At 35.8% G+C, this 11,398-nt stretch overlaps 1 protein-coding gene across 1 annotated transcript in view; it reads right to left on the bottom strand.

The window, feature by feature from the left end:
- The window catches only part of txndc5 (thioredoxin domain containing 5), a 19,252-nt gene extending 8,450 nt beyond the window's left edge, over positions 1-10,802 (bottom strand). The window contains exons 1-4 of the mRNA XM_016555158.1: positions 10,504-10,802; positions 8,371-8,523; positions 8,068-8,173; positions 7,815-7,911 (exon numbers count right to left, since the gene is read on the bottom strand). Of these exons, the coding sequence (XP_016410644.1) occupies positions 7,815-7,911; positions 8,068-8,173; positions 8,371-8,523; positions 10,504-10,676 (529 nt within the window). The 5' untranslated portion in view covers positions 10,677-10,802. The remainder of the gene's footprint in view (positions 1-7,814; positions 7,912-8,067; positions 8,174-8,370; positions 8,524-10,503) is intronic.
- Positions 10,803-11,398: the final 596 nt, after the last annotated feature.

Here is an 11,398-nt window from a genome sequence, read left to right as displayed (position 1 = left end):
TTTTTACATATCATACAATATCTATATTTATCACAATATTAATTTACCAAAATTGCAAAATTGAAAGAAATGCTTTCCACATGTTTGTTAGACCTTGAGAATGAATATAAAGATATTTTGTTTGTTCGCAATTAAACTCCACAGAGCTATCTTTTAATTTAGAGCCGAATGGAATCTGTTTTATTTTCCCATGTGCTCTATTTTCAATAAATTTTTTTCCTGGATTCTGTGTTTATAAGTCAATACAAATTTACCATAAAACAATGGTGTGCAATTAAATGAATTAATACAACTTTAATAATTTAATCAATTTGTTTTAAAAACAATTAATTTACAACAAAACATTGCATTTTTATTTCGTCAAATTAGATGCTGCACAACAGCACTGTATAACGGTATAATCCGTTTTAATTTGTCAGGATTCCGCTTTTTTCTGTTTTCATTTTTCTGGACTCCATTTTAACGGTTAAATTAAATTGTATTAATCAAAAAGCATGTCTAATTAATTAAAATCATGAAACTTATACAATTTCACATCAATTTATTAAAAGTAAAATAAATAAATAAATAAAAAACTACATGCTTAGGGCATTATGAACCATTTTATTTTTTCTCACCATATGTTTTATTGTTACCAAATTCTGTTTTAGCATGTCTAATCATTTGAATGCATAAAAACAACTTAATTCATTCAAATGTATTCTTAAAATAGCTTTATGAAATGTTTTTGTTTTTTTCCCTCAGAAATTCTGTTGTGTATTTAAAATGTTCTGGTTATCAGATGAAGGCATAATACATTAATTTGTCATAATTCAATAATTAATATTTTAATTATTGAAAATTAAAATTTATTTTTGGCAAACAAAGGGGATTTACTATTAACATTAAAACATGGAAGAAATGTTGTGTGATTATTCCTTAATTTAAGTTTTAATAATTTTAGTAGTAGTACTAATAGACCAATTACAGTGTTTGCAAACAGTGATGACGTTTTTTGTGGGCGGAGCCTATCTGGTGGCAGAAAATGACAGTTTTAACGTAGCAGTCTATTCAAGCCATGGAATAAAAGAAAAAATAATAATAATTTTGAGTTAATATTTTAAAATTCTGACTTTTTCTTGCAATTCCGAGATTATATCTCACGGTACAAAGAAAAATCAGTAAGACAAATTAACTCGTCATTCTTTCTTTTTAGTTTATAATCCCACACTTCTGGCTTTTTTTCCCTTAGAATTACCTATTGTTTAAATCAAATGTATGCTTTAAAAGTAGGGTAATCATAGCAGGTTTGTCTGTCTGTTTAAATGTCTGCGTTTAGCTTCAAATGGCATCTTTGACAAAAGTATTATATACAAATTATTTGCATTCCGATTCTGACATTCAAAGGCACAATACATTGTTTCTCTTATTCCATGGATTTTCCCCGTCTCCCTCCATTTGTTTGTTCCCAGTGTTTTTATGCCACCACAATGCGCACGCAGCTGCAAGTGACGTAACTGTGACATCTACTCCAAATTGGTCTGTAGTAGGCTATTAGTAGTATTTTGTACATTCTACTGAACAATATCTCTGGCACAAACCGCACTTTTATTTTGACGGGTTGCCGTGAATACCTTTAAATTTCTGTGTGAAGTGAGGCTAGTTTTACTCAAATGTTTTGGAGATGTTGTTCATGTATTTATGTCCTCATTTAGTGAGACGGTGTACCGACAAAACATGCTACCTATCAGATTATGCTACCAAAAATACATTTGCATTGTTTTAAGGGTAAGTTTAAGGTAGGGGTCAGGGGCGTTTCCTCCGAGGAGGCAAGGGAGGCAGTGTCTCCTCTCCTCAAAAGTGGATGAGAAAATAATCGATATTACAAAAATAAAACGACGCAAATATGACTAAATATGACATTAAAAGTCTAGAAGTCACTCATTTTTATAAAGTAACACTGTCCAACAGCGACACCCACAGCTAAAGTTACAGCGGAGGCTTGCCTCCCCTTGGCCCATTGACTTTCTACAGAGACCCCAAAGCATGCCGTGACTTTTCTGGAGGCTCATTAAAATGAATGGGGGAAAGTCACGTGAGAGGAGGCAATGCCTCTGTCATGCTATAATTGGATATGATCGGTTATGATTGGATGTGATTGGTTCATGTGATAAATCCCGCCACTTTTTTTCGTGCGAGCTCTCGGCCTGAATGAAGAAAATGATGGAGTTATTGACTAATTATAAAGTAAGTAAACAACTCTCCTACTTCGATATCACTGCTTTGAGTCACGTCAAAATGAAACATGAAATGACTTGAAAACGTGATGACTGTGTCAGTTTTTAGTGAGCATTCAGCGTGATGAAATGAAAGATGTATCTTCGTGTCTGTGGCAGTGTTTACAGGGCTTTTATGACGATGACCCGAAATAAGTTGACTATTAAAAAGAACAGCTGAACATCAGTTCACAAATAAAAAAACGGAGTGTCTATTTACAAGTGCAAATAGCCCGCCTTGTTGGCAGAGGCTTTTTACACTAACTCTGCCCACCAACGTGTGATTACAAAACATTACAAAAGACTATCGTCTAATAGCTCCAGTAGCGTAGATGGTGAAGTATGTGTTGAAGTCGATTTTGACGCGATCGACCGGGGTTCGAATCCACTTTTTCAAATCAGAGATCACATCGTTGTTATTGTTATTATTGCATACTGTTTTATAATGTACTAGACAAACATGCAAAAAAATAAGAAATCAGGAAGGGGGCCAACACTTTTTCACACCAATGTATACCAATATATATATATATATATATATATATATACTGTATATACACTGTATACACATACATACATTATATATAACTGCCTCATTTTAAAACACCACCGCACGCCACTGGTAGGGGTAGGTATGGACATTAAAAAAAATGCTGGTAGCACAATCTGATTGGTAGCATTTTTCGCAATCGATTTGTGCTACCTATATTTTTAATGGGAGGTAGCACAATCTGAGCGGGTAGCACAAATCGTCAGAATAACGGCAGATGCTGAAATCACGCACGCTTCAAACCGGTATGAGGGTTTATCACGGTTTGAACGTGCACGGTTATCATACCGTAAATATTTGCATATCTACGGTTTTAAAAAAAAATTAATGAAAAAAATTCACCCGCGCATATGCAACTTATTTCCGCTTGGCTGCTTCACTTGGCTGCTTACGTGCAGTGGAGAAAACAGTAACATAATTCAGAAGGAGGGAACGAAGCACAAGAGAATTAATTGAGTGACTAGCCAATGCAACCCAAGAAACAAGAATTAGACCAATAAACAAAACAACTGACAAAACTTATTGAGGAGGGAAAAAAAGCTCTCCGTGCTAACGGGGCAATGAGTTCACGCAGTATATTTAAAAGATGTATTTGTAACATCAACTCTTATAACTGTCTGCAAACCATAGCTGTTTTGTGGAACACTTCTCATGACAAACATCTGACTGATCAGACAGTTTACCTGTGATTACGGAGTGCTTGATTTAATGCAGACTTGACAGAGTGTCAGTACTGCACCTGATCGTGTCTGAATGATCATGGAAGGTAAAATAAACAGCCCAAAGTAGCGCAAATACATATACATATTTTACATACCTTTAACCCACTGGGGAAATTCAACCCATGGCAACAGTTTAAAAGCAGCCCAATTTGACCCATGCCTGTTATGACCACGTCTCTGTCTAATAAAAGCCTGCAGATGGATCCGCACGTCTCGCGTCTCGTTCGCCCCGTTACAAAATGCTTCCTACTAGTGTGACCCAAAATATTCAGCACAGTTTTATTACAGGTGGAATGCAAAATGTTTCAATACAAGCATTTCAACCAAATGTAATTTATGCAATATTTCAAACCTTTAACCCACTGGGGAAAATCAGCCCATGGCAACAGTTTAAAAGCAGCCCAATTTTGTGGAAACAACAACAACAACAACAACCCTGCATCCAACTCGAGCTGCAGAAGTCAGATTTGACTGATCATGGGTCAAAAGTAAGGAGAGATAACTGACAAGATGTTGGAGGATTTTCTCCTCAACAGATCCCGAGCTCATTGACAAATATCTTTTATCGTAAGATGTGCTCCCTTTACACAATGCACAAATCGAAAATGAAAGTGAACTGCGACTGCTCATTCAAAAGGGATTTAAATACCCCACATATTGATAGCTGCGCCCTGATGCGCGAAAATTATATACAATATTAGAATGTTTGCGGGAGTGGACACAAAAATCGCAGGAGCGGATGGGAGCATGTGGTAATGGTCAGAAATTCAGCGAGAGCGGGATCAACAAGCCCCGTGCTATCACGCAGCGGCGCAGTCAGTCAGTGAGCGCCGTAACAGATGACATCAAATCTTGCAGGAATCCATAAATAAACTACACAGAACCCCACTATTCGGACAAATATACATAATGAAAAGATGATACAAAATTTAATACCTTGGAAAATGCCATTTAAGACTTTTTAAAAGCCTTAATCTTCTCTAAATTGATTTATCAACTTTTAATATTTTTTAAGACCCCGCGGACACCCTGAGAAAATGACAGAGACAGAGATTATATCTAATCTCCATCCCCGCCGAAAAAAAAACGTTAAAATCTGCAGAATGGGAATCCATTCCAACATCTTCGCGGACTCCATATCTCCATGCAGATGAAGTTGTGTCACATTAACAACAAGTTATAAGTTAAGACCGTATGATTTCCGTGATGCAGACGGAATCCTGGTGCAGTCGTGAATATGGAATTTACAGTATAACGAGGATGTCACGTAAAACCCGCCATCTGATGGATGTATAAATCAAAAGTAGATATGATAAATGTCTGTGAATATTTATGCGCAAAGAGACTGCTATATAAATAATCTGCTTGTTTCTACATGTCTCTGAGTGGCGCCGTTTTATCTATTACATACTGAAGTATGCATACATAAATGGTGTTTTCAGCGTCTAAGATACATAAACATGAACATCAGCAGAGCTGCTCTGAGAGAAAATGTAAATAAACATCTCCTAGTTTTATTTGAAAAAAAAACATTGTTAAATACACAGGCCTGCTACAACCCATCAAAATAAAAGTTTGATTTAACTTGAAATTATGACATTGTATATTATGATATTAGCATTGTACATTGTAGGCTACTTCAAAGTTATAATAACAACAATAATATTATTTATAATAAAATAATTTATTTAAACATTGTTTTCAAGGAATATAATGTTTGTTCATGTTTTAACTTTGCCAAAAATAAAAGGAGTTGTAAATTTTCATTTGATAACATTTTAAAACATTAATTAAAATGTTAAAGTGTGATATAGATATACATAAGGTGTACAGCTTTATTTTTTATTGTTTATTTATTTTTTTCAGAAGGTACACTTTATTTCATTAAAATGGTTTCAAGTTTGTTGTAATAAAGGATTTGTTCACTCAAATAACTTGTTCTTGTTCTTTTAAGAGTCATTGTTACTGATAAGAATTATTGTTTAATATATAGTGAAAACCGTGAAATTTTCTGAGACGATTATCATACCGTTACAACCCTAGACACGCAGAACGTGTGTGTATTTCGTGTTTAAATAGTCTTTTTATGGCTTAATATTTACATATACTAGTCCATATTTAAGTGTACTCACCTACTTTTGATTAATTCATTTAAAGTTTGACAAATTCCATGACATTCCGCATCATACAGTAAATTCTGTTTTTATGACTGGATTCCACGATTCAGTCCCCGTTTTCTGCATCGCAAAAATCATAGGGCCCTACCTGTGTGTGCGCGCGAGCGCGATACAGAGAGCAGAGGAGAATTGTAAACGCGCGACCATGTATTGACAGTAATGACATGCCGTCGTGTAAATAAGATAAATAACACAAGGCTATTTAGTTTGTTTAATAAAACAACAAGGTATAGACCTATTCTATAGGAAAGGTAACCTTAAATGAATTCTGTTGTGATCTGGCACTATATAGAAAATAAAATTGAATAAAAAGGGGGGGGGGGCAGGGTTGACATTGGCGGGGCAGGGCGCCCCCCTAATATAATGGCAGGGGAAACACTGTAGGAGTCAATCAGCATATTTGTGTTTGCGCTCGAGGAGCTTCAATGGTTTCTTACATACAATGTGTTTTTGCAGTGTTGAGTAATGTATCACAGACATATCTGTAGATTTCCTTGAATGCAATGTTAGTCAGAATTCACTCACTGCTCAAAACACCAGAGCTTTGTTCAGTGCTGAGTTATGCAAGCTCACGAATCCTCTACTATAACAAGTGTAGACATGATGTAAATAAGAGATTCACTGATTATAATGGAACTTTGTGAGATCGCGATGAACGAAGATGAGTAGCAGCTTTTAATGATAAAGGAGTCTGCAAATGTGATCTGCAAAATCAGGCAATACTGTTGTAGTTAGACAATGTAAGTTACTAATATTAACTTCTTGTTTACTGAACTGTTATTAAATCAATATTTCGTCAACGAAAATAGTTTCAAACAAAGTCATGACTGAGCCGCTGCACATCTCTAAGCAAACACAGCAATGTTTTGTTTATGAAAGAATGTGTGTTTTTAAACGGATCTAATGAGTCAATTATTCAATTACCCTTTCATAAAGACACTTGCTTTGTTCCTAAATGAATCAGTCGTTTGAACGAATCAACTGAATTAATTATTCCGTGATAAAATCAGTGACTTGCCGCCACCTACTGCAGCCCTCTACGAACACCTTGGCAATTGAATCGCCATTGGCTAGATCGTTTACATGTAGCGCGCATAGGTAGCGCGTCAATTCTCTCTCTCCCTCTCTCGCTGCGTGTGTGTGAAACAAAGCGACGGGGAGTCGTGCGTCTTCACACTAGAGTTTACGGTACGTTAAATACAGGTGCGTTGTGAACTGAAAAACAGCACGGATCACTTGGCGGAGAGTGAAACTCTGATGCGCTCAGTCAGAGAGTGTTCGGCGAGTGAAAATATATCTGAGCTAAACTTATACTTAGCCTCCAACTCACACACTGGCGAGTAAAATCTGAGAATTTATTAGCAATTGGCTAATATTAGACATCATTTAGTCGCCCAGAGTGAAGATTTAGTCGCATATGCGAGTGATTTACTCGCAATGTTGAGGGTTGTACTGGCAGTTTTAGTCTCATTTTTAAAGTATCATTTCAGTTATTTAAATCATTTACTATTTCTATATTAATCTCAACATTAATTTATGAATTTAACTGCACTCATGCCACCTCTGAGCCTCATTAAATGTCTGTAAATATACATACCACTTTTGTGTTCTTCTGTGCCACCTCTGTAGTGCAAATGAATTTTGTTAATACTGATTTTATCTGATCGGTAACTTATTCTTCTTATTCGATTGTTTCAAGAAGAAAATTTGAAAAAAAGTAGATTGAAGTTCATGTCCTCATATATTGAGACGCAGATGCTGAAATCACCACGAGCATCACGTGTGTTTGAGTTTGAGTATCAGACGAAACCGTGCCATTCATTTACGAAGAACATGTAGAGTTAAGCCTGTTAACAACAAGCACTGACTGGCTGTTGTCACATTTATTTCTTCAGTTAGATTAATACATACAGTAAAAATGTCCAGAGCTTATCATTATCGACATAAATTTTTGCATGACTCAACAATATAGTGTTTCATCGCCCAGGCCGACTACTACCAATCAGTATTGATTGAAAGATTGTATTAATTGTCATGATGTTTTCAGGCATTTTTTCCTACACTGCATCCATGAATATAATATTTTTTAAAAGATGTTTTGGGCTACTACCTTTAGAGATGTGTGATTTGAAGTTTGTGGCTGTGAGTTCATACAGGCCCTGTTTGGGTTCAGGGACTTTGGGAGGCTCAGGTTCAGTCTGGGGTTCCTGGGGTGAGATGGGTAAGACAAAATAAGACCGAGTGCTGTAATATTGTGACATTTTAGAATTAAACCTTGACCATGTATTTGACAAAGTGCTTTTAAAATCAAGCATAAGATTTTTTTCTAGTCATACAAACATTTTAGCTGTTTAGGATCTTACTTCAGGTTCCTCCTGAAGGGTTTTCAGCATCCAGCTCTCCAGCGCCTGCAGATCTCTTGGGCCCTGATACTTTACAGCCTCCTGATCAGGTCTAAACAACTTCAGACTGTAAAACAAACACCAAGTTAGTCAGTCAATGATTAATCAAACCACATGTAATTTTACCTTAGGTACATGACTGTCAGGTGACTATAAATCATGCATATAAAATGTTTTTACACATCTGAATCATTTTACTGGCATTCTGCATAAGTGAAACATCTTTTTAGTTATGTACAGTACTAACAGAGAAATAATGCTTACGTGGGGTATCCACGGATCCCATGCTCACTGGAGCAAAACTTTGTGTCTTTTGTGCAGTCGACTTTCACAACATACACTGGAGGAGCTTCCATACTGTTATATTTATCTGCCAACTCATTCCACGCCCCCTGCAGCCTCTGACAGTGACCACACCTGCACACCACAAACATATTCAAACACTTTTATCATACTATTTATTGCTTTATTATTCCTAACATTTTTCATAAAATAGGAGAGCAATGAGTCACTACAAACTAAAGCAACTTCTTAAATCTGCTTTAGCGTTAAGTTTAGGTAAAAATCTGCCTTAGTGAATCGTTCTCAACATAAAAGTAACATTTTTCTAACTTATGAATACAATATAAAATAAAGTACAATAAAATACAGTAATCAGAAGAAAACCAAAAGAATAAAGTTTAAAATCAAAGATTATGATGGTATATTAATTCAGGAATATTGCTTAGCGGTTTAGAATCACTTCTAGATTGTGTCTGTGGCTGTTTTGATTGAATACCATCAAAGAATAAAATGGTAATACCACTGCATAGATAGAACTGTGGTAATTTTTATGCTGTTTTTTTTTCCATATTACCATGGTTTAACATGGTACCATTAATCCTTAAAAATAACCCTAGTATTACCACTGCACATGTTTAAAAGACCATGGTACTACCATTGTACTTTTTTTAAAGACGATGAGGAAGTGATGTCTGCAGAGTTGCCAAGTCCGCGTATTATACGCGACTTTGGGCTTCTTTTTTTGTAAAGTTGCGTAAAAAAAGTCTTGGGACGCGGGTTGCGTTTTTTTGGGCTTATTTTAATAAATATGGTTGCTTGTTAGAGAAATCTGACAAGCAACTTCGTTTCTTTATTTATGTTCGCCGTATTCCCCAATGCATTGAATGACACTCTGCCTGCTCGCAGTTAATAGCCAACCAGTGCAATAATATAAGTGCTGCAGCGTAATTTGCCTAATGTTCGTGGACCCCCTCCTCCCCCTCATTGGAGAAAAATCACGTTCAAAAAGAAGGCGCGTGACGCTGTAATCCAAGCAAAGACAGAAGTAGACGTAGAGGAGTGGGACGACTTTCTTTTAGCCTAATATTTAATTAGTGCTGTCAAACGATTAATCGCATCCAAAATAAAAGTTTCTGTTTACATAGTATGTGTGTACGTACTGTGTATATTTATTACTGTTGTCCTCATTTGGAAGTCGCTTTGGATAAAAGCGTCTAATAAATGACTAAATAAATAAATGTAAATATTTTCATGCTGTGTGTATTTATATATACATAATTATACACAGTACACACATATATTATGTAAACAAAAACTTTTATTTTGAAAGCGATTAATCGAGATTAATCGTTTTACAGCACTATTTTTAATTTTAGTTTTTGTAATGTATTAATTATAACGGGCTGCAATAAAAAAACAAGTAGTCCAATACTAATACTAAGAGTAAATATGGTTCAAATAGCCTATATTTTAGTAGGCTATAAATATGTGGCTATGTTACAGCTTCCCTTTGAAGCTCTTGTGTTTTTCTCCTTTTCCATCTCTCCAATCCTATTCTGCTCACAGGTGATTGGAGATGAGTTTAGTTCCCACTTTTGTTGCAGTTTGCTGATTTTTGTAAAATGGCTTGTTTTTGCTTTTCAGATAAAAGAGTGGTTTCAGTTTAATATGTTGCAGGCTCATTTATTGGTAATAAATAATATTGATGATAAATCATCAAAAAAAATATTGGGTTTGTGTTTGAAGCTGCGGTTGCTTATTTGTCTCGCGAGAGTTGGAAACAGTGGATGTCTGATGTCATGGCTGTTCATGCTCTGCCACGTACACTAAAACTTTATGACTGCAGGAATTTAAACTTTTTATCAAAGTCTATTATCATCACTCGAATGTCAAAAAGCTGTGCTTCGTGTCATTGTATGAACGTGCATTAGAAACTTCATCTAAAATTGACTTTATAATGAGTGTCTCTGTAGATTAAAGTGGCTAATGGAGTCACTTCAAACATCGCAGCAATTCAAATCAGAACCAACATAACGGCACTGATCTCATTGCATTTACCATTTTCTATATATCTCAATATAATGAAAATATTCAGTTATAAGTGTTCAGTTTTACCAGGGCGCGTAGAACATGACGAAGTGTGGAGCAGTAGAGACGGCATCATTGAACATCTCCACCGTGTATGTGTGTTTGGCGTGCTCATCCTCTTCTGTGTCATTATCACAGCATATCCTACTACACAACAGCGCCAAATAAATAAAACTCGCTAAAAACGGCGTCATGTTCATAACTGAGCAGGCCTGTGAATGAAGCGGACCGGAGCTATGAGTTTAAATGAGTGTGTGAGAGAGTGAGCCGCTAACAGACAGAGCTGATATGTACAACATCCTAACATCGACCAGCAGAGCTGTGAAAACGAGCCGAATGAGCTGTAGATCTGTGGACTGCGCAGGCGCCCTTCTCTACGCTGCGCATCCGGGGCACCGGTGTACGGCGGCTGATAAGAGCCATGCACTTGTTTTCTCGACATAACACATGATCACAACACAATTTTAAGTGTATATAAAGCATAATGCCTAAAACACCATTTACCTGTATCAACAGCCACTTTTTATTAATATGTTTGTATTACATACAATACTATTTATTAACATTAAATTACTTTACATAGCTTATCTGTGACACAATGATCTGTAACTACATTAATAAAGTAAAAGGCATGTTTTGTGTAGCCTTTGTCTTTTTTTTATCCGTAATGATTGTCACAGGCACAGAAGTGCACCTTTAAATTAACCCAACTCACTAAAAACGTTTCACTCAGTTAATTTTCTGTTTCTGGTCATTTTAAGCTCATTTATGCTTCGTATGTGACCAGAAACTAGTCAGTCTGTTCCCAATAGCTGTCCACCAACAAAATTCAATGAATGGGTGCCACCAATGAGAATTTAAACAGCTGTTAAAAAAATATTATAATAATCTATAAGTATTCCACACTCTAGTTCATCAATTA

The sequence above is a fragment of the Sinocyclocheilus rhinocerous genome, unplaced genomic scaffold (assembly GCF_001515625.1).
Source record: "Sinocyclocheilus rhinocerous isolate Xijiao unplaced genomic scaffold, SAMN03320098_v1.1 scaffold286, whole genome shotgun sequence".
NCBI classification, from domain to species: Eukaryota; Metazoa; Chordata; class Actinopteri; order Cypriniformes; family Cyprinidae; genus Sinocyclocheilus; species Sinocyclocheilus rhinocerous.
This window is presented reverse-complemented; position numbering and strand designations above follow the sequence as displayed.